The sequence below is a fragment of the Melospiza georgiana genome, chromosome 8 (assembly GCF_028018845.1).
Source record: "Melospiza georgiana isolate bMelGeo1 chromosome 8, bMelGeo1.pri, whole genome shotgun sequence".
Taxonomy (NCBI): domain Eukaryota; kingdom Metazoa; phylum Chordata; class Aves; order Passeriformes; family Passerellidae; genus Melospiza; species Melospiza georgiana.
Window position 1 is genome coordinate 1,887,054 of NC_080437.1, and position 23,101 is coordinate 1,910,154.

Consider the following 23,101-nt stretch of genomic DNA (forward strand, 5'->3'; position numbering starts at 1 on the left):
ACAGCTCCATTTACCTCTGCAGTTCCAGATCCTCTCTGCAGCTGTGAGAAGTCTCAAGAAAAGGAATTCCACATTTCTGTGCATGTACCTTAAAGAGGTTCTTGAGGTACCCTGTGTTCCAGTTCCTGTGCAATGTGCAGTAGACTTTCTGGAATTTTCAGTGTCACAGATATCTGTCACACAAAATAGACTTTTACAGATCTCTTCAATGAACAGACCTTGGGTAGTAAACTGTATTTACTGAAGCAGTGAGTGTCTTCATCATTTAAAAAGAAGAGTGAAAACAGTTGTTTCACTTTTTGCAGTTTAAAGATCCCAGTTCTGAAGTAAGGCTCTGCCCTCACTGGCTCACTTTCCTTAGTGAGGAAAACAAAAGCATTTCAGTTGCTCAGTGCCTGTTTTTTTTCTGTTGATCCTGCTAAAATACACCTTCATATGCATAGCTTAGAAATCCTTGTGTACCTGGCATGGACTTGAGTCTGAGTGTAGAAGAATTTACTGCAAATAGTGTGGCTTAGTTATTCATAGTTACTCTCCTGTGTGTGTCTCAGCATCTTCATACAGAGTAGCAGAAGCTGAGAATTATTTTCTGCCTGTGTAAGTTAGCCTTTGATGGAAGTGCTTTATGAACCTGCCTCCTGCTTATAGTGCAAATCTTGCCTGTTCCTGAGATTTCCTGAAATTTATGCAGGTATTGCTAAAGCTGTTAATAAAGAGATGAAACAAATAAATTTCTAATGAATAAAATACATGAATCTCTTAAAAACTCATGAGATTTCATAGTAGGTTAAAAATCTTCTGTCACATTTATTGAGCTAAATGATTACTTTTATCTATACAGCTATGATTCATTAAAATAGCACATTTCAGTTTGGTTTTTTTTGTCCCAAAATTTCTTGGACTTGAAGAATAAAATTAGACATTCCAATAATAATTGTGTAGAAGAAAAATCTGTCATTGGGCAGCTGCTCATTTCAGAGAAGACTTCTGACTTTTTAGTGTATTTACATTCTTTAGTTGAACACATTTAAATGATTTACTATTTCACAGTAAGTAAAAGCAGAAACTAATTCAGGTAGCACTGATGTGTAGGCCTACATCATGCCATGAAGTCCAAGAAAGGTAAACATTGCTGTATTTCCATTAAATTATGTGCAGAACATCTTCTGTAAGCTTTGGTAGAGCCCTTTGGCACATGTTAATTTAATTTGTTTAAACTTCAAGTGTCATGCTTGTTCTTAAGGGCTCTGTTGAGAAGATGTTTCTCTATGGTAATGTCACCTGTTTGCTTTGGGAAGGTTTTTTTTCCTAGTTAATGTACAAAGCAGTAATTATTAGGAGTAACTGTAAGGAGCAGTGCAACCCACACTTGGTTTACTCCTCAGGGTATCAGCACCATTGCTGTGTTCTGGGGGATTAAAACATTCACACACTGCTCTGTCTAAACAGAAAGGTCAGAAGTGGAATAGGAGATGGTATCTGCCCTTTCTTGGAAATTACTCACTAACTGGGGAAGGCAATGTGCTTTGAGGATTTTGCATTGTGTTAGAGACAAGAGAATTCCAGACCTGGTATTTAACAGCCCTGGTTTTTCTACAGGAGTTAGCATTGTACATCTCATGCCAACGTGGGCATTCTGGGCAAGAAATGCCTCTTTAAATAGCAGATTGCTTTCAGAACAGGTTTGTGCTGTGCTGGCATGCCAGCTCCTCACTCATGAGAGTTGGAGCTGCTGAGTTTGCAGGTGGGGGGAAAGAATGAATCCTGCAGTCAGAATTGCATCCAGAGTTACAGGACACTTTTTAGGAAATACAGTAAACACACCTTCCCTGCTGGTGCTGGTGATTCAGAACTCTGCATCACACAAGAGAATTGCCTCCTTCAAAGTTAATTTTAAATTTCTTCTCAGACTGATTGAGAGGTCAGTTATTTCTGACAATCCTACCTGTCCCACTGGCACTCAGGGAAGGAGAATTGTGAGCATTTGGAAGGTTGGTTGTTTTTTCTTTGTTGTTGTTTTGTTTTTTTGTTTTTTTGTTTTGTTGTTGTTTGTTTTTAATATTAGAAATGACATCTAATCATAAACAAAATGCCGCTCTTCTTTTTCTGTGTATTGGTCTTTACTTTTCAGATTCATGCATCTTCTTGAAAATGGATTTTTTTTTCAGTTGTGTTTTGTTGTTGCCAGTTATATGGTACTATAATCAAAGGAAAACAGCACTACAGAACAAAAAAAAGATGAAATCAGGTCTTTGCAAGTGAAAAAGAGGTCTGATTGCAAAGAGTTGTAGTGGAGGTCTGTTCCTTCTAAAGGAAAGCAAGAGTTAATGACTTGTGCAAAAAAAAAAGTCATTGTAATTATGGAACACTATAAATTATGATACTGTTGTTCATAGATTTGTTACACCTTGTAGGAACAGAGACTCAGTCTCAGCCTATCAGTTTTGGATAGTTAATTTATGCAAGGAAGAATGTGGGTGTTAATCTTTACAACCCACTGACATTAAGTTAAAAAATTACTGTCATCCATTTATCATGATGATGTGAAGTTACAGATTCATAAATTAAAATGTGCTGTTGCATTTGATGCATGAATTTCCAGGAAACCAGTTTTGTTCTGCATGTAATTGCATTCATGGTAGTAAATCTGAAGTTTTATCCTCAACCCTCTGCTCTTGTGAGCTGACTCGTAGTGTCTTCTCTCTCATACAATTAGCCTGAAACAGACTTTGAGGCTCATTTCCTAATGTTGATTCTTCTGTGTTATTTTAATACTCTTTTATTCAAAACTGCCTTAGTAAACCTAGTGGGTGTAGGTAGAAAATCTGAAATGTCAGTGTTTCCTTCCTTTGTGTGTATGTTTTCTGCTCCTGATGATGGTGTGTAATTGCAATGACAGGCTAATTGCAATTATTAAGTATTTCAATTTTGTCATATGTTAGAAAAATGGTAAGAAAAGGCTTGGATCTTTTAGTCCCAGAATTAACTTTTGCAAGGACCATATAGGTAAGATCTGAAGTGTGTTTATATGTACTAAATTCTCAGGACTTGTGATTTTTGTTTTTTCCTTTCTGAAGAATTGGGACCAATCCGTGACTCCTGACAAGGAGGACAAGAGCCATAGTTCACTTTCCTGTGGTACTCTTGTTCTGGGGTGATGGGCAGGCTTTCAGAGCAGATCCTGGGGAATCTTCCACGTTTCTCCCACCAAATGGAGTAGAGGAGATTGCACTCCAAATGTGAAGTGTGCAGGGAATTCGTGAAAAGTCCGAAATCATGCAAGCTGGATATTTTTTCCAGTCTTTTAGTCTTTCCCTTGGAACCTAAAAGGTATTTTTTCCAAGCATGGTGGGAAACAGTATGATGCCACCATGTTAGAACAAAAGTTGCCTTTTAATGTAAACCTTTGCCATCAGGAACCTTTAATTCAAGGAAAGCAGCAAAAGACTGGATGTCAGAGTAAAGCTGTTGGAGAAAATCCTTTTTGTGGGTGCAAACATTCTTATGGTTATCCACAACAGCTAAGAGACCATATTTCTGACTGCTTTTGTTTGATTTCAGTGAAGTTTTCTCAGTTAAACACCAGCAAAAATAATCAGGAAAAAGAACCTACCTTATGTATTTTATCCACAGGGCTGTTTTTGAATTTACCATCACAGAGAGGGAGCAAATGCCCAGCTTCACGTCTTTCCCCAACATTTACAGTCCCACATCTGGAGCCCCAGCTGCTGCTGCAGTTTCTACTGCAGTGGTTGATTAGGAAGGAGTGGCTCGGGGGGACTTTGTCACCATGTATCAAATAGCAGAATAGAGAAGCAGAATTAAAGACTAACGAGGATTAGAAGAGAGCGCTGAAGATTCTGAACTAAAACATCTTGTGCAGAGCAGGGCAAACTTCCAATTTCCTGCAGAAATTCAGTTTGAGACTTCTTCAGTTATATGTGGTGCAAATCTTGGTTTGAATTTGGTCTTAGCTGTTATTGTACAACAAATCTTAAGCAATGCAACACAACTAGTATTAATCTACTGCAATAAAATGTGAAAAAGTCTGCTTGACAAATCCCTTCTCCTGCTTGCATCACTGAGAGAAGAATGAAGTTCTTCTGAATCACACCATTTAAGAGTAGATTCATGTAAGTACATTTCCAGAAGATTTTTTTTTTTTGGAGGATGGAGAATGGGGCTAGAGAAGGAAGCACTGACCCAGTGCTTCATTATTTCTGTGTACTACTAAACCAGTTGAGCACTTTTAGAAAAGATCCTGACAGAAACCTCTTGGTTGGTTTGTGCTAATTATTGGCTGGATTGCACAGAAGTCAGTTTCTGTTCAGTAATGTTCTTCTCCAGCCTGTTCCAGGCTTTAAGGGTTACTTTTGGGTTTTGTTGCATTCTTTGGAAGAGCTACATGAGATGAACTTCAGTGTCTCAGCTGTATTCCTGTGTATGTTGTTGGTGTTCTTTGTAGGCTTTATGTTAATGTCTGTTTGTGACTGAGGGTGTGAAACACTGAGTGCAGCTCGTGCAGTTCTTCACTCGTGTTCTCCTGGGCTCAGGTGCCATTGATTGCACTGAGCTCTTGTCAGTCTTACCACACTTCATCCTTAAGAGACCTTGAATGAGACAGTTGCAGGCTTTTCATGTCATTGTCTCTGCATTTGTATCAAGCCAGTGTTTGTTAAGAATCAACTTTTTTAAGAAAAGTAGGTGATTTATTTTTTTTTACCAAGTCTGATGAGCATTTCTTGCTCCATCTCCAGCCGAATACATTTCCTAAGCTTAGTCTCCCTTGCTTTTCTTTGGTACTCAGTGGCCAGAGAAGCTCATTTTGAGAGAGTGTGACTGCTTGTTCTGGATGATGCAGTCATTCTGTCATAAATGCAGAAAACACTTGCTGAGATTAGACTGACAGAAAATGTTATTAATTCTCCCCTTGGTTTTCCAGTCTGATGTATTTCCTGTTGGTGGCTAGGTTTTGTCAAATATGTAGCAAATCTGTAGCATTATCCAATTTTGTGCAATAGAGGCAGACCTGTCCTCTATTTCTTCGAAATTACTTTGCATCAGTCATTTAAAAAAAAACTCCTCATGTCTGTTTAGTTCCTCTGCCTTTTCACATCCCTAAATGCAATGACGTGGAAGTACTCTTGCAGGTTTTATAATGTTCCTGAATATCACACAGCCTTCCTTATCTCTGCCCTCTGGTAGTTACTCTGCTGTTGAGCTGTTCTTCATTATTCAGTGTCACATTCTGTACAAAGGTATTCTTTAGAAATAACTTCCTTGATGCTGCCTGTCCTGTTAATGGCATCATACTCATTTATCCATGATTCTGTCAAAGTCTACCCAGTACTGGGTTTTTTTTTTCCCAGAACCTCAGGTAATCTGAAAGAATAATTTATAGTTGCCATAGGAGGCAGGCAGGCAGGATGGAAGCAGGCCAAGATATGAAGGGGGTGTTAATATCTTTTTGTTCCAGTTGAAGGGAGGAGAAAGCTCTGGGATTTTAGTATAAAACTCTAGTTAGCAACAAAACCAGCAAACTTCAAGTTAAAATAGCTTAATTTTCCTTAGTTTCTGATGGTTTGAGAGAGGAGGGTGCAGAGCAGCAGAGGTGGTTAACATATTCTCCTCTGTTCATGGTGTCTGCTGCCCAGTGGTTCTGCTTCTTTTAGGATCTGTGATGGCTCCCACTGATGGTCACACATCAGCAAACTGTCCAAACTAAAGTGGTAGTACTCTGGAAAAGCCTGTCCATCCCTACTAATTCTTCTCTTACTCCATTGGAAGTTTAAGATATGCTTAGAAATTTATTTAAAGCCAGCTGCTGAAGTTCAGGTTAAAAGTTCTGAAAGGTTGTATCCAGTGTTGAAGTTTAGAAACGATTTTACAAGTGATTCTTTGATTTATTCCTAAATTTGCTCGGTTCTTTAGTAGTGTGCATTTCCATTGAAAGGTCTCATTTCCTTCCTCTCTCACCCCGAAATCTTCTCATTTCTTTCCTCTGAAGTTTATATTCTAAAACTTCTAGCATCCTTCCTTCCTCCTTTTCTCATTAAAAGCAGCTGAAAAATCTTTCTGCAAGATGCCAGTATGTGTGGGTAAGGCTGTAAAACTTTAATGCTGTATCTGCTAATTTAGGGTAGCCTCTTGCAAACAGTGTATGACATCTCTGCCTTTTTTTTTTTTACTTTTGATGCACTTTATTGTGTTGTGGCTTTATTCAGTGATTCAGGAATGCATGTTAGTGCCCATCATGCTGAACAGCTACACCAAGCCTGCATTATGGGAGGTGGGGGGCTGAGGTTTCTGCAGTTTGCACTTCTGCAGGCACAGCTTTATGTGCTTTACTGGTCACTTGTTTTTTGTCAAAATACACAGTTCTGCTCAAGTCAAATACAAAGTGTTGGGTGTAATCAGGGCTAATCAGATTAGACAGCGTAATAATGCAGTAATTTTCATCTTTGTGGCTACTGAAATGCTCTTGGTCTGGACTCTGAGATGGAGACATCAAAGGGGCTCCCTAGTAGGGCTTGTTTGTAGAGCCAAGATCCCCCTTTTAACTTTGTGACATTGCTGCACATTTTATTATGTTAAAAAAACACCACTTGATGAGTAGTAGCACTTCTGTGTATGGAAAGGCCAGGTCTCAGCATGGAAATATGAATAGCATTAAGTTTTGGATGTTGACCAGCTCTGTTTCACATCACTTTGGGCAGTTGTAGTCACTAAGATGGCAATGTGGACAGTTGAAGTCACTCAAACTGCAAAATACACTGTAAATACTCGGGCAAGGAGTAAGGGAATGATTCAGATTTCTGTCTTGCTTATCTCTCTTGATATAATTTGTTTTCCATCAATGGTTTAAAGTTCTGGTTTAGTTTATTACCACTTTTCCAGTCCATGTAGCATTTTACAGATGAATTCCTCACAAAAATTGCCAATTACAGATTTGCCCTTAGCATAGCTATGGAGATCATGGGGGGAAAAGCCCAAACCAACACGATGCTATTCAGAGACTTAGATGAAATTCATTGTTGTCATCCTGGCCTGCTGGTGCTGCACTAGCAAAACACCATGCTTTGCTTTTTGTAGGAGAATAAACATAAGAATCTCAGTAGAGATGTATGCACTTAATCACAGTTCCACTAGGAAGGTAAATGAAACTGTGGGTTTCAGTAACTTCTATATCAGGTTTGTTCAGCCTGACTGTAATGTGCTTCAGGATAAAGATGAATTTGCTAAACTTAAAATGGTCAAGCTCCCTCTTCACTGTTCTCACCTTGCTTGTAAGAAAATGGCCTTGGATTTTTCCCTTTTTTATCAGTACTAGGAGCTGGATCTGCACGTCACTGAGCATGCAAAGTTTGTTTTTGCTGGTGCAGCTCTTAGCCCTTAATGACCCACCTGGAAATTCTGCCAAAGCCATCATAATGCTTTGCCTTTGCTGGGAATATCCTCTGCTTCTCCCTGCTCTTTCTTTTAAACTCCTTTTCTTCCATAACATTATAATGCTGTCATTTCAACAATGTAGGGATGTATCTTGTGGAGGAGTAGGAGGTTTAGTTGTGCTCCTTACTAAAATGGGTATTTTTAAATGCAAGTAAGGACAAGAACTAAGAACTATTTGCAGCATCTTAGATCTATCTTTACTATCAGGTATTCTTTGGGAAATCACAGCATTATTTGCCTTTAATTACTGTTGAGCTAGCATGCTTCTAGAGTTTTCTTCATTAACTTCAGAAATTTCTAGGCTGAACTGTAGTAACTAATTTATAGGGCAGTATTTTGCATAGGCTTAGGGTTTTTTTCACTGCACATTTGAGTTCATTGACATTGAACTGGTTTGCTTAATTCACTGATCACTTGGTGCTGTGGTACCATCTTCAGTTCTTTGTTGTCAGCTTTGACTGCCTAGAATGAGAAAAGACAAGAAAAATTCCCTCCTTCATTACTTCAGGACTCTCCTTTTATATTGCTTTTGAAAGCACTGAATTACACTATTTCAGAGCCAATCCCTGAGGGAATGCTGCCTTACAGAGTTGGGAAGACTGTCTGCTTGTTTCTGCCCCTTCTTTTGTCTTTTGTGAGAAGTAACACCAGTAAATCTGTCATTTATCCTGTGCCATCTCAGAGCTCTCTGGGAATAGCAGTTGAAAGCCTTTTAGAAATGCAGTGTACAGTTACCAGCTGCAGTGCTTATCTCACTCTGCACTGGGGCCTCCAGTTTGTGATGCACAGCTTCCTGCTCTAGGGGGCTGCTTGGGCTCTTAATTATGCAGTATTCCTGTCTCTCTGTTCTCTTTGATACAGTGGTTAATACCAGTTTGCCAGCAGAAATACTACATGCAGCTTTCTGATTGCCCTGATTCCTCCTAACCACCTCACCACAGTCATCCATTTCCCTTACTCTGTTATTAAGATAAATAGAACTTGAAATGCTGCATGGCACAATGGACAGTTGGAGTAATTTTCAGGTTTATTTTCAGAGGAATATCTTCTTCTGGGAGATTTGTTGATGTTGTGGTAGCCATTTTGTTTTAATTGAAAGTCTTGCACTGTCTCCAGCCTCCCTTCAATACCCATATTCCATATCCTTGCCTCAGAAGTAGCTGGCAGTCCTGGTACACTGATTTAAATGCAGATTGCTCTTGCAGCACTCCTGGCCTAGGCTCAAGGGCAAACATGACTGTCGCAGACATTTTTTCACAGAAATCCTTTCTTTCAGATTTCTGTGTCTTCTGGAGGGCAGAGGCCTCAGAAGAGAATGTAAACAATTGTTATCAGCTGCTGTGGAATGCAATAGGATGCACCTCTTTTGATTGGTGATTGGTTCATGTTCCCATGTTTATAATTAAGGGCCAATCACAAAGTGCAAGCTAGGGATAGAGTCCCTGGACACAACTTTGCTTTGGATTTTCTTTCTTGCTATTCTTAGCTTGAGCAGCTCTGCAAACCTCTCTCTTTATTCTATTTAGTATAGTTATAATGTATTATATAGCATATATCAATAAATCCAGCCTTCTGATCAAGAAACAAGATTCACCATCTCTCTCTCACCAGCAGTGACCCACCCAGGTCGCTGTAATACATGACAGTGTGTTACACTTGTTTGGCAGTGGCTGTGTTCTTAGGGACTGCTTGGTCAGGTCTGTCAGGTCCTGCCACTGGATCTGACCATGGCTCACAGGCTCATTTTGGGAACCATTCTTGTCCCATGAAAACCTGCAATTAGAATTTATTATTTACTAAATCAAGATTTTCTGCACTTGTTAGTGAGGTTATGGGAACATTTTAGTGGTGAACTTTTGGAGAGCTGTAGAGGGGTAAGAGTGAATGGGATGCATGAAGTCACTGAGCAAGTGAGCAGGACTAAGGAGCTGGGTGGTGCAGTTCAACACTGGACTTGGAATTGAAATTTCATATTGAATTCCTGCTCTGTTCTTTCAGTAATTTGGAGCTGAGACTTTGTTAGCTGCAAGCTTCATTTCTCATCACGAGCTTTGCAACCTACTGGTATCTTCCTCAAAAGTTTAGAAGGCTGATGCATTTGGAATTCACTTAGTATGGGATTTGGATGAGTTGGGATTTGGCAGCCTTTGAAGCATGGTCTAAGATGCATGGGTTTGATGCAGATTTGGATTAATTTTTGTGTGTTTATTTCCCAACAGGCTGCTTGCTAATGGCTTTCCAGCTGCAGCTGTGGCAGTAGCTTTTAATGGTTTTGTGAAGCTTTGCAGGAATTGATTTGCTTGCTTTTGGTAATGAGGCCTACTGGAAACATCCACAAGTGTTCCCAAGAGCTGGTATGAACAAAAGCACAACCAAATGGTAAGGGAAGATTTTGGTCAATGGTGTTAGGAGTTCCATGTGACAGTGCTGCTGTGGTGCAGAAGGCAGGACTCTGTTTCAAGAACAAGGCACAAAATCCTTATCTGGGAGAGCGGGTTCCAGCTGTGTTGGAGTTCTGAAACTGGAGTGTGCTTTATTACTGGAAGCAGCATGTCCAATCTGTCTGTTCTTTCAAAATGAAACATGAGCAAACAGATTTGCACATGTGCACAAGATAAGCAAAAGCTGATTCCCCTCTTGTGAGCCTGTTATCAAGCAGGAGTATTCAAATGAGGATTTCTTGATAACCCAAAGGCAGCCTACCTTTGGATAGGACATGTGCTTGTTTGCTGCAAAGCTGGGACCTGGGGGAGAAAAAACCAAGTGTGAAATCAGAGTGCTAATTGAGTATGTGGGGTGCACCAAGTGTGACTTATGCCCTGACTTCTGTTGCCTTTAAGTTTGGCAGATAGCTCAGGTTTGGTCCCAGAAATTTGGTGGATGGCTGTGTCACAAACTTCCAACACACCTCCCAGACTTAGGTGCTCTGAAACCCAAACAAGTTGAAAACACACCAGAGCACCTGTCCTCCACCAAGAGCAAAAATGGTACCAGCTCAGACTTCAGTGGGAAAGCTGATCTAGTGAAGAGGCAGCTTCTCTCTGCAAGTGAGAGGTGACTTCTCAACAGCAAACAACCAGATGTGCAGAGGAGTATCCACCAGGAAAACTGATAAGTTTGTCACAGCTTAGATGTTACCATTTTTGTAAGGGGGACTTGAGAGTTTCCAATTGTCTCTTGTCAGTGAAATGCTTTTTCTCTGCTAACACTTGTTCCTCTGTGCCCTGCTTGTTGTATAAAAAATATTTACAGGTGTTGACCAGCTGCTTACTATAGCAGGTACAAAGCTGTAACAAGAGAATATTATCATAAAGTCAGAATTTTCACCTGAGCAATTATCTAAGAGTGGCAGATGGCTGGGATCTTTTAACAATATTTTATAGACCAATGAAATAGCCACCATTTAACAGAATAGTCTGCTTTGTTGCTCACACTGTGAAGCAGGTAACACAAAGCTCTCCAATTTTACACCCTTGATCTTGCAGAAGGAAGTAGATGATATATTATCATGTCTGTTAATTCTTCCCTCTCCCCACCTGAGGAAATGAAATCTTTTGAAGGTAACAAATTGTCCAAACCTTCCAGCTGATGCAAAGACAGACAATGAATATTCTCTGGTAATTGCAAATTTCTTCTTAGGCTGTTTGGTCCAGGCTGGGAAGGTTGCCAGCCCTTCGTTCTGTAGCATGTGCTGTGAAATGATGAACTAGGTTATCAGCTATGCATTGATTTGTAAAATAGGTGCTATGAACTGTTTCCCTGTAATCTGGCTAGTTATTCCCCTGCTCCAAAGACAACTTCTTTCCAATGAGGTAAGTCTCAGTGTAATTCCTTCAGATAATCCTTTACTCAGAGATCATTGCTTTTGCCATTTTAGACCTAAAGATTTTTGATTTATCAAGGCCTTTCTGAGTTTTTAAGAGATATTTTCATGAAGTTAGGCAATATTTTAGCTAGATTTGGATTCTGAATGCAGAATTTGGAAAGCAAAATAAATTTTCCATTTCCCAGTCACAGAAGGGCAGAAAACAAACTTATTTATGCCCTGTTTAGGGCCTGCTCATATTTCACCTAGTGCAATAAAAGTGCAGATTTCTGTTCTCCTCTTTTGACAGAGCAAATGATATGGAAAATTGAATCTCAACTTTCGTGGCACTGAGAATACAACTTTTTCCTTTTTTCCTTTTTTCCTTTTTTCCTTTTTTCCTTTTTTCCTTTTTTCCTTTTTTCCTTTTTTCCTTTTTTCCTTTTTTCCTTTTTTTTTTCCTTTTTTCCTTTTTTCCTTTTTTCCTTTTTTTCCTTTTTTCCTTTTTTCCTTTTTTCCTTTTTTCCTTTTTTCCTTTTTCCCTTTTTCCCTTTTTCCCTTTTTCCCTTTTTCCCTTTTTCCCTTTTTCCCTTTTTCCCTTTTTCCCTTTTTCCCTTTTTTCCTTTTTTCCTTTTTTCCTTTTTTCCTTTTTTCCTTTTTTCCTTTTTTCCTTTTTTCCTTTTTTCCTTTTTTCCTTTTTTCCTTTTTCCTTTTCCTTTCCCTTTTCCCTTTCCCTTTCCTGTCGTTTCTATCTGCTTTAGTTAATTGGGTTTCTAAGTAACTCTGCTTTGAAACTGGGCAGGCAGGTGAGGCACAAAAGACAAACCAGGGCTTATGGAGCATTTTTGGGGGACACAGTCCTCTGCTTATATGCTGAAGGAGAATGCTGTCCTTAGTTCAGAATTCTCCCACAGACATTTCCAGCAGGCTGCTGCAAAACTAATGGCAGTGAAGAAACAAAGGATCAAATTGCCAGGAAAAGTCTCTCCTGTTCTGTAGTTCATCTCCTGCAAAAAGAATCCTCCCAGAATTTTCACCTGAGGTTTATAAAAGTGACAGAAAGGGAAACTGTCTGCTGTGTTTTTTGAGAGGGAATGTTCTGAGGAGGATAATGAATGCTCTGGCTGTGCTGTGTGGTGGAAATGAAGGGAACAGGCCCAGGCTGAGTACAAAGAAAATGGTTATCCTGTGTATTTTTTGAGCTGGCTGGCACGTAGTAAGGGAAAATGTGACAGAATTTTGTAAGGCAAATAATTCTCCATTATCCAGTAGCTAAAATGAAGAATGAAAAGTAATTATGACGTCTAAGATAACAAGCTCAAAAGCAAAGTCTGAGTAAAGGCTGGCAGTCAGTGGCAAGTGTTCTGAACAATTGTGTGTCAGAGTCAGTAAAAGCCTTGCTGCTGTGGGAGAGGTGTGTTCAGTCATCTGGGGAGTCTGGTGTGCCCCTGCTCCCTTTGGCTGGCAGTTCTTACTGCGCTTCCCTCTCTGTCACAGAATCCTACATCCATTGTGCTTGGAAGGCATGTGCAGGTGTAGTCCTTCCTGCTGCTCACAGCTTTGTCTGCATTCTATTCAGACCAAGAACAACCTCTCTGAGTTCTTTATTCTGGTGAATTCCATTATCCTGGCAGTGATTCCCCATCTCTCCCACCCCAGTCCTCAGCAGCTTCATTTTCACTGTTACTGCTCACTCACCAGCCTCCCAGAAGTGAAAAGCCAGAGACAATTAACCTGTTAATGCAGAATTAAGGTTATGTGGCAATGTTTTTCTAGTATTCTGCATTCACTAAAATTTAAATACCTAAAAAGCATTGTCAGAGGAGAAGGATGTATGCTGATTACCTCAGAGCTTCTTGAATCTGTCTGGAAGCACTTTAAATGAAATATTTACTCCTAATACAGTATTAGCTACTTTTTGGAGCAATTAAGCAAAGCTGAGTGTATAAAGCAGGTCAGTTGAAGTAGGCCTTGCTGTGGAAGAGGAAATGGGGACTGTTGGTCAATCCCCACATTTGTGGGCAGATGTAGGAGATTGTAGAACTGAGTGGTCTGGGCTGGAAGGGACCTTGAAACCCATCTGGTTCCAGACCCCTGCCTTGGGCAGGGAAAGCATCAGCTAGACCAGGTGGCCTAGAGTTCAGATGTAAATAGCCTGTAGCCTGAGAATTCTGATGTAAATACCTGCACATTGGAGAGTCAGTCTCTTTGCTGTAGCTGAGACAGAACAAGGTTTCCAGTCTAGTTTTCCTACAAGGTTTGCTGCCTCATGGTGGCCCAGTGGCTTTCTGCTCACTGTTGTCAGGGTTAATGTGGTCAAATGAAGGTCGAAGGGGTTTGTTCCATTGTGCTTCAAGAAGTTGAAGGGATGCATTTGTTAAGAAGGTAAATTACTCTCTTGGAAGAAATTCACTGGTTTTGGTTATAGCTGCTTTGGTGAAGAGAATGCTGTTCTAGGAGAAAGTGGTTATTAAGATCATGATTAGCTAGGTTACCAACATTATAATTGCCTAGGTTCATAGCTGAGACATGACTAGTCTGAGTAAAATTTGCTGTGTTCATTCTGGAATTTAGTAGCAGTTGGAAAGGAGCAGGAGGGCATATTGCAAACACAGCTTCTGGTTAGAGTGATTTCTAAGGATTAAACAAGAACGCTCTGTTTTATTTACTCTCCATTGTCTCCTCTTCTCCTGTCCATTCCCAATTCCTTCTTTTTCCCTTCTGGTCCTACAGAGCCAGCAGCATGTTACAGAGTATTAATACATTAAAAATTCAGTGTTGCCTGTGCACATTGCTGAGGGGAAGTATGAACCATCTCCTGTAAGTTTAGAATATAAGCTGAGCTGAGATTCTTAGGTGACTAGCCAGAGAAGAGAAATGAGCACCCCTGAGGCCCAGGTCCTTGCAGACCTTTAGATGTGCATGAGGAGGATGAGGTGGATTGCCCTAAAATCAGTAATTTCTTCAGCTGACACAAGGAGGGTGTGTTTGGGAGGGCTGGGGCCAAGCTCCATGAGCTCATGTCACCCTGCATGTTTCTGGGGGACGTGCCCAGGGGACAGCTGAAGTCTGGACATGGAGCAGTGATCCCTGCCCAGCTGGATATGTTGACATTTTCACTTTTCCTGGCTTCCCTTTATCTCTGTCCTATCCCAGTGTTCTCGTGCTTCGTGTCTGCCTGTGCTCTGTGCAGATCCTCCCTGGATCCAGGCTGCCCTGGGTGCTTCTGCAGGGACCTTCCCTGTTGGCAGAGCTCTCTGAGCCTGCCTTGTGTGAGGCTTTAGGGGAGGAGAGGCACTGAAACATGCTGGGAGTCTAAGCTGGTGCTTCCTTCATTTCCCCTGGATGCTCAATGGGGAAGCTGACAATGCAGAAACCTGTCTGCAGGTTGAATTTTGTGCCCATGAAATGGAGGGCAAGGAATGAAGCAGAAGCAGTTGGCATCTCAAGTCAAACCTTATTGTAGTCATGTTAAAAGAAATGAGAGAAAGACATCAAACTCTGGAAAGGATTAATATTACTGTAAGATTCTCACTCATGCAGGGAGAGAAATTTTCTGTAATCTGAAGCCTTTATCAGCTAGTTAAACTGATAATTTTTGGCTGCCAACTCTGTAATTAGTAGATACTTATTTCAGACATATTTTTATACTTCTGTTTTGGTGGTGATGTGGCACAGAATTTTGGGTGGGTTTGGTTTTACTGTGTAGGTTGGGTTGTTTTGTTGATGGGGTTTTTCTGTGAGTTTTTTTTTTTGTGCTTTTTTTTTAGCATTCATGAGATTAGATACTGATATTTTAGTGCATATGTGAATGAAAATGAACCTTAAGGAGAAGCTGCCAACTCAATCAATGCTTTGTTTGCCCTAAGGTAAAATTGGGAAGAAATACACACTTCAGTTAGTATATTCTGGGAACAGAAGGGAAGGCAGTGTTTCAGACTGCAGGTTGAAGTTTCTAAAAACATGAAGTATTGTGTCTCTTTTCCCTGAAAAATAATCTGGAGGGACTTGCACAGATCATGATAGATCCTGAAGAACATTGCCTAGGGGGTACCTTTGTGCTATTCCCTCTTTTCTCTCCTCACTCATCTCCCATCCTTTTTCTTCTGTTGTCTTCTGGCTTTGGGCTTGCAGCCTCCAGCTCCCTGTTAGAGACAGACACCATATTTCTGTCTTATGTCCCATGGTGTACTGGATACTCTAAGATTTTACCTTTTTTCCAAGTTAGCCTGCTGTTTCCTGGAGCTCTCTGTCAAATTTTGTAGGCATATTCCTTCAGGAAAATGTCCCATTAACATGAGGCATGCATGTGAGCTCAGGAGCCTTCTCATGTATGTGCTTGGTCTTTCTTGGCATCACAATGCCCTTTGCAGAGGGAGGTTGTGGTTAAATAGTGCTGAAAGAGTCTGGTACAGAGGGAATAATAAATTCATTTTCTCTAGCACCTACAAACAGCAGCATTTGTGCCCACTTGTCTGCATCAGTTGCTGCCACCCTTGGTGTGAGACAGAATGACAGAGTTGTCAGATGGAGCATCAAGAAAAAATATTAGAAATTTTCATTTTGTTTCTTAGATTTGGCAGATGAAGACTGTTTAGCTAATACAATTAGAGAAGAAAGGATATGTGTTTTCCTTGTTCTAAGTAATTATTTTTCTGTACTTTTCTATTAATTTAAAAATTCTTCACTTGAAATTGCCAGGAACTTTGGACATTAAGTGATTACTGGTGATTTTATTTCTGAGTAGTGACTAAGAAAGTGTCTTGCTTGTAGATATAGGTATTTTATTAAAAGAGCTGCAAGTGCCAAGAAAATCTATTTCATAAGATTGCTGATGGAAATTTAGCCTTGGGCATTGTCTGAACTTCAGTATGTAGCAAAAAGGTGGGAATTAGATTAACTTGGGGTGGGGTTTTTTTGTTTTGAGTTTTTTGGGGGTTTTTTCTGTCTGAATGCAAGAAAGATGGTAACAGAGAGTTGTATGCTGGGACTTGCACTTTCCATTTAATGGCTTTAAGTTCTCTTAACTTTGGCACTGAAACTTGCTAAATCTAAGGATGGATGTTCTTACCATTTATTTGATGTCAGATATCTTTCTGGAGTTCATCAAAGCATTATGAGTCTGTGGGAGTGTCTTTTGCTGTGCTGGATAGTGCCTTTATTGGAAAACTTGGAATCCTTTTCTGATGAACACTCTGAGGTACCATGCCTGGGGAATAGGAGTTATCTGAAAGGAAGCTGACTTTTTGTACAAAGTTTCTGTGCTTCCCATTTTATCATGTCAACAGATGGGAAAAGATAGAAATCATTTTTTAGCTAGACTGTCTCTGCATAGATTTCTAATTTTATGGTTTAGGTCTTGCAGAAAGGGAATGTTGTATTTTCTGTCTTGTCTTCAGGAGACCAAGTTGAGTTTTATAATGCTTCTTTACGTATTAAATTTTTAACATTTCTAGTAATTATTTTTCTTTTCTCTTTTCATAAAGTCTCCATTTAGTTCACAATTTAATTTTTTTTAGCTGAGCTGAGAAACTTTAATTCAAATGCTTCAACTGAGTCCTTATCAGTGCCAAGTGGAGTGGAAGGGCATCGCCTTTTTCTTGGATGACATGCAGAGGAAGAGCTATTGATTTTGTCCCAGAGACAGTCTGAGTCATGGCTTTGTCAGACAGCTTTATTAGCCATTGGTTAGCTCAGCTGAGATATGATTTTTGCCCATTTTTGACTAACACCAAACTCCCAGTGGGAAATCAGAAGGTGCAGTGCACTTGCTCATGATAATTGCTCTGGCAACCATGGCAATCTGACAATTTCCTTAAACATCTATCAATCCCCTGTTACACTTAACTCTTCTGCTAGACATTGACTCATGACAAAGAGATGGTCTAGCATCCTAATCTTCCTTTTCTGCTTTGGGGGAAGTAAGCTCCTTGGCTGAAAATCAAAAGTTGACCTAATGCATTTGTTATAGGAGGAGGAAGTCAGAAAGATAGAGGCTGAAACGATCTTAGCTGGACTCTGATCAGTGGTGTTCCTTTTCTATTAGATCTCCTAAGGCAAATGTATCATCTTATTGAGCCTTGGGAAAATGAAGTTAAGCAAACATTTATTGATTGTGAAGTGGCTCATCTGGGAAGAGCTTCAGAACCTGGTGAGAGGCTGTGGTTATTCAGCAGGTGCTGCTGGGTAGAAGCTCACCGTGGTTCCTGTGGGTGCTGGGCTGCCAAGGCCTTGGCAGGGTGACACACACATGGATGGCACTGGGCAGGCTCCCTGCAAGGCACACATGGATGGCACTAGGCAGGCTCCCTGCAAGGCCTTGGCAGGGGTGACACACACATGGATGGCACTGGGCAGGCTCCCTGCAAGGCCTTGGCAGGGTGACACACACATGGATGGCACTGGGCAGGCTCCCTGCAAGGCCTTGGCAGGGTGACACACACATGGATGGCACTGGGCAGGCTCCCTGCAAGGCACACATGGATGGCACTAGGCAGGCTCCCTGCAAGGCCTTGGCAGGGGTGACACACACATGGATGGCACTGGGCAGGCTCCCTGCAAGGCCTTGGCAGGGTGACACACACATGGATGGCACTGGGCAGGCTCCCTGCAAGGCCTTGGCAGGGTGACACACACATGGATGGCACTGGGCAGGCTCCCTGCAAGGCCTTGGCAGGGTGACACACACATGGATGGCACTGGGCAGGCTCCCTGCAAGGCCTTGGCAGGGTGACACACACATGGATGGCACTGGGCAGGCTCCCTGCAAGGCCTTGGCAGGGTGACACACACATGGATGGCACTGGGCAGGCTCCCTGCAAGGCCTTGGCAGGGGTGACACACACATGGATGGCACTGGGCAGGCTCCCTGCAAGGCCTTGGCAGGGGTGACACACACATGGATGGCACTGGGCAGGCTCCCTGCAAGGCCTTGGAAGGGTGACACACACATGGATGGCATTGGGCAGGCTCCCTGCAAGGCACACATGGATGGCACTGGGCAGGCTTCCTGGCACCCTGACGTGGGCCATGGGTGGATGGAGCAAGAGAACCTTGCAGTGCTTTTCTAGTACGAGGTGGATGGTCAAGACAAAATTAATAAAATCTGTATCCCTCTTGGTTGTCCTTACACACAGTATCTGAGAGCATACATCACAGTCTAATTTATATTCAGGTCTAAAATGGCTTGAAAGGAGTCTTGCCATACCTACAGGTCCAGTTCCATTTCTGTTGAGCATCCACCCTCAAGTTTGCTGTTCCATAAAAAGTGTTCTTTGTGCCATCCCTTAGAAGGGTTGGGGAACTGGGAATGTTCCACACCATGTGTTTCATTTGTACATTATATCTGTGAGACCATGGGCAATTTTATTTTTTTTTTATGCCCCTGAGATTCATATAGTATTAAATACCCAGGTAACTGATCTTCCATTATGGAGGCTTTGCTTGGTAGGTCCTGGAAGAGCCTTGCCTTTATGTTTACACAGGATTCAGCCCTTTATTGCTGTCTTTGCTGGACAGCAAAAAGCAGTGTGTTCTTCACAGCAAGGCCCCTAAAGTGGTGGTTGTATTCTCCATTCTGTCCTCTTATCTGAAGAGAATAAGGACATTCTGTGCTTACAGAGATATCCTGTGATGCAGCCATTTCATAAACTGAACTGGAATTCATGAGTTTTTGCATAGGCAGCACCCCAAGGTAGTCATGCCAGACCCAGTTAGTAGATTAGGATTACCTAATGGTGTGTTTTATCTGTCCAAGTTACTGTGATTGTCTAATTTATTGGATAACATAAAACATAATTTAATACTCATGTACAAAATGGCAGTCATGTGAATTTACAAGAAACCTGTAAGCTCTGAATTAATTCATGGCTTAGTGCAAGGGAAGGTTCACTGATGCTTCTGAAGATGGAACAGAGCTATTGCCTTCACAAAATGCACTTCTGATGTTCTTGTCATACACTCTCTTGTGAGACAAAGCACATTGCAGATCTGTGTAGGAAAGGAAATTCAGAACCAGCACTAATGGGGAAGTTTTTAGGAGGTATGTAAGCTTTAAAGCAGTAAATATATTATCATTTAAAGACATATTTTATGATACTACCTTTGTACCGTAAGTTCAATTTTATATTTGTATTACTTTGCTTGAAAAAAAAGGAGTATGTCCTTCAGGATTGTTTGTATAAATGTAAATATTAATGTACCACATAACTGTTCTCTCTGCAGTTTTTGACATTATTTTCTTCTAGCTTGATTTGAATCCTTACTCGTGCTTGTTACGCTCTGGATAAGGACCAGTCTGTAGTATCAATATTTTTTCCTTTGTCTTTATCCTTCCTGCTGATGTTTTTTCCCCCATTTCTACATATTTGAGTGTCAAAGTAATGGTGTGGTAAGTACAAACTGCCAGTTGAAAAATTTATATCTAGAAAGATAGAAGGGTGATAATTTACTTCAGAGCTTGATTTAGCATGAACATCCTAAGGCATCAATGTAAAAGAAGTTAGTTTAGTTGTTGGGCAGTTGTTTGTCATTGGAGACTCGTCTCATTATGGAAGATGTCACAGTGGCTTAAGATGGTTTCAACAATAATGTAGCAGATTTAATAATTTTTTATTCATTTTTTAAGTATTTAATTTGTATGTAATCTTTTGTGGTTTTCCTATTTTTATAGCATTTTCTGACTCAGTATTTGATTGTTGCTCTTGCTTATAGGAGAGTATTACAGTGCCTCTGAATTCTAGGAATCAGTAGAAGGTAGGAGAACTTTCAGCAGCTCAGTGTAGGTTTGTAGGGTAAGTTTGCAGCCTGCTGAGCTGTGTCAGCAGTGTGTGAGTGCCTGAGTGGTGGGTGCTAAAGCAGTGTCCTTGTTGAGAAAAACGCCAATCACTTGTTTTTAAAATTTTTAAAAGTTTAATAGTAATAAAATGGTGAAAAAATATAGTAACACAATTAGAGTAATAATCATTTGGAGAAATTGAATTAGGACAATATGAGACAATAAAAACAAAGTTACGGACGTCTGGGTGCCTTTTTCTGGGCATCAAGAGCCTGAAAAAGGACCCCTGTTAACAAAGGATTAACCCTTAAAAGCAACAGCCTGTTGTATATTCATACACCTCATCCATGATGCATAAATTCCATTCAAGCACAGGATTCTGTCTGGGCAGTGTCAGCTTCTTCCTTCTAATCCTAACAGCGCCTCCAAGGTGGGGAGAAGTTCGTTTCTTCTGATAAGAAGGCAATAAATTCCCTTTCTCTGAAAGATTTAGGTGTCCTGTGGCTGCTATCTCGCTGCAAGCTCTTTCTGTTAAACAAAGCGTCTTACATAGCATAGTTTCTGTTTTAACAATTTTTATAGCCTGTCAGGATCCGTCCTAGCGAACAGATACCCTGATGGTTCGTAGGAATGATCTCCGAGTGCAAAAACCAACACGGTACAAGGGGGTTTGCAGTGATAATCAAAACAAATGCAGTTTTATTGAAATAACCACAGCAAAAAGGGAGAGAAAAAGATAGAGAAAGAGAGAGAGAGAGAGAGAGGGATGGGATATAGCTGCCAACGCAGAGACGAAGTCCTTTGGTGCAGTCCAGCCGAGGATCCACCTGCTACACTGGGGAGATCTCAAAGGCTCTGGCTAACTCAGAGGTTTTTATTACTGAAAATTGTGAGGGGGGGGAAACAGATACAATAGGGAACAGATGCAACAGGTAGTCTATGTTCTCAGCAGTAAATGAGAGCCTTTGTTTTCTTTCTCCAGTGGTCACAACCTGCAGGCAAACATCTCGCTTTGGTCAGCTTGCCTCCCCACACACCTCCCCCGGGCTGGGGGTGTCAGTCCCAGTCCTTGGAAGGAGCAGAGGGGCCTTTCAGGAGTTTCATGTCTCAGTCCTTGGTGGACAGGTTCCTTGCATCTCAGTCTGTCTGTCACGGTGGTTGTAAAGCAGGTGAGGGTCTTCAGTGGGAGACCACCTGAAACTCAGGAGAAGTCCAGCCAGGCCGAGGGTGGGACAGCTTCCAGAGCTGCTATTGTTGCAAACGGGGCACGGTGCCCCTTCTTAGCATACAGCAAGCACACCTGTGAAAACATAGCTTAACACTGAGCTTTCAGGTCTCAGGGCCTTTGGCGTGTGAGTTTGCTCCTTCAGAGCCAGATACTCTAGACAGGGGGGGTCTTCTCTTCAGTGGTCTCCCAAGGACGATCGTCAGGCAGATGAGGGAAAATTTGGACAGACTCTCACAAAACCATATTTAACACAGTACTTAAGAGAATTAATACAGCATTACTTTCTAACACAACACATATAACATTCATTTGAATATTTGCGAAAAGCCAGTCGTAACCCACATGCATTTTTCCCACTTGTGCTTGCAGAGAGCCACATCCTGGAGGACGTGAACCGCTGCATCGTGGCGCTGCGGGAGCAGGACGCCGAGGGCCTGGACCGCGCCGCCGGCGCCATCCGCGGCCGCGCCGCACGGGTCGCGCACGTCGTGGCGGGGGAGATGGACAACTACGAGCCCGGAGCCTACACCCAGGGGGTGCTGGGGCACGTGCAGCAGCTCTCCGGGGCTGGTAAGGCCGAGCGTGGGGCTTTTGCGGCCTGTCACCTTTCCTTGGTGCGCTGCCTCAGCGGGGATCCCGCGGGCACTGCGGCAACGCACGGGGGTGCACCGATGGTTCCCTCCGAGGTGGCTCCTTTCAGCCAGCTGTTGAGTTAGGACAAGACCATGCGGTTCAAACTGATTTTTAATGTTTTATTTGAATTACATAGTCTCTGTAAGCTTTCCTGAGTTATGGTATCCCCCCGTTACTGGATGCATGTAGCATTGTTTGGAGACTTGGAACTAATGAGGTAGCAGCTTCCCACTTCATTGCATCTCGCCACGCCTGCTCTAAGCAGATGAAAGGCAAACTTGGAGAAGGACATGTGTCACAGACATCTTTTGTGAAAAATCCTTTCTTTAGGATTTTTCTCCCTTCTGAGAAGCTGTGGCCTCAGCACCAAAATGTAAGCAATGGTTATCTGCTGCTGTGGAATGCAACAGGTGGGTCTGTGATTGGTCTCGGGTGGATGTTTGGATTTACTGACCACTCACGGCAGAGCTGAGTCTCACTCTGTGCTGAGACACAGACCTTTGTTATTCATTCTTTTCTATTCTTAGCTTAGCTAGCTTCTGAGAACTTTCTCTCTATTTCTTTTAGTATAGTCATAATGTAATATATATCATAACATAATAAATCAAGCCTTCTGAACATGAGGTCAACGTTCTTGCCTCTCTCTTCATCCTGCAACACTTGTGACCACTGTGACAGACGTGCATGATTTGTGTGTGCTCCCAGCTTAAGGACTGTTAAGCAGTAATCAGATGTCCCAAAAAGTCTTCCGTTTTACAAAACAAAATTGAAATTTTCTAAAATGTTTAGTAGTCTCCTTTACATTTCCATAATATTAAAACAGAGGGCATCCTATATTGGAAAATGCCTGTACTGGCCACAGGGGGTGTAACTGCACTGTTCTATAAATGGTTCCTGTGTTTTCCATAAATGAGTCTCTGGCTTTTCATAATGTGTACTTAATTAAAAAAAAAATAAAATCTATGGTATTCCCAGTACTTCCATGTTTTAAATGGTTGCAAGTCTCATAGTGGGGAGTTAAACTGCTCCTGAGAGATTTTCTGGCAAGTCCCTGGAATATAGGATTTGGCTTTCTGAACTCAAAGATCTAATTCCTTGCTCTTTCAATCTAAACAAATGTCGAGTACCTTACATTTAACTGACATTTTACCACCAGAAAAGGCAGGAATTTTGTTTGAGCTCTTTCTTAGTAAGTTCAGGTATGTCCAGG

At 41.5% G+C, this 23,101-nt stretch overlaps 1 protein-coding gene across 3 annotated transcripts in view; it reads left to right on the forward strand.

The window, feature by feature from the left end:
• Positions 1-23,101, forward strand: part of CTNNA3 (catenin alpha 3) — a 411,331-nt gene that overhangs the window by 291,481 nt on the left and 96,749 nt on the right. For all 3 annotated transcript variants that reach the window (XM_058028688.1, XM_058028686.1, XM_058028687.1), the window contains one exon: positions 21,628-21,828. In XM_058028688.1, the coding sequence (XP_057884671.1) occupies positions 21,628-21,828 (201 nt within the window). The remainder of the gene's footprint in view (positions 1-21,627; positions 21,829-23,101) is intronic.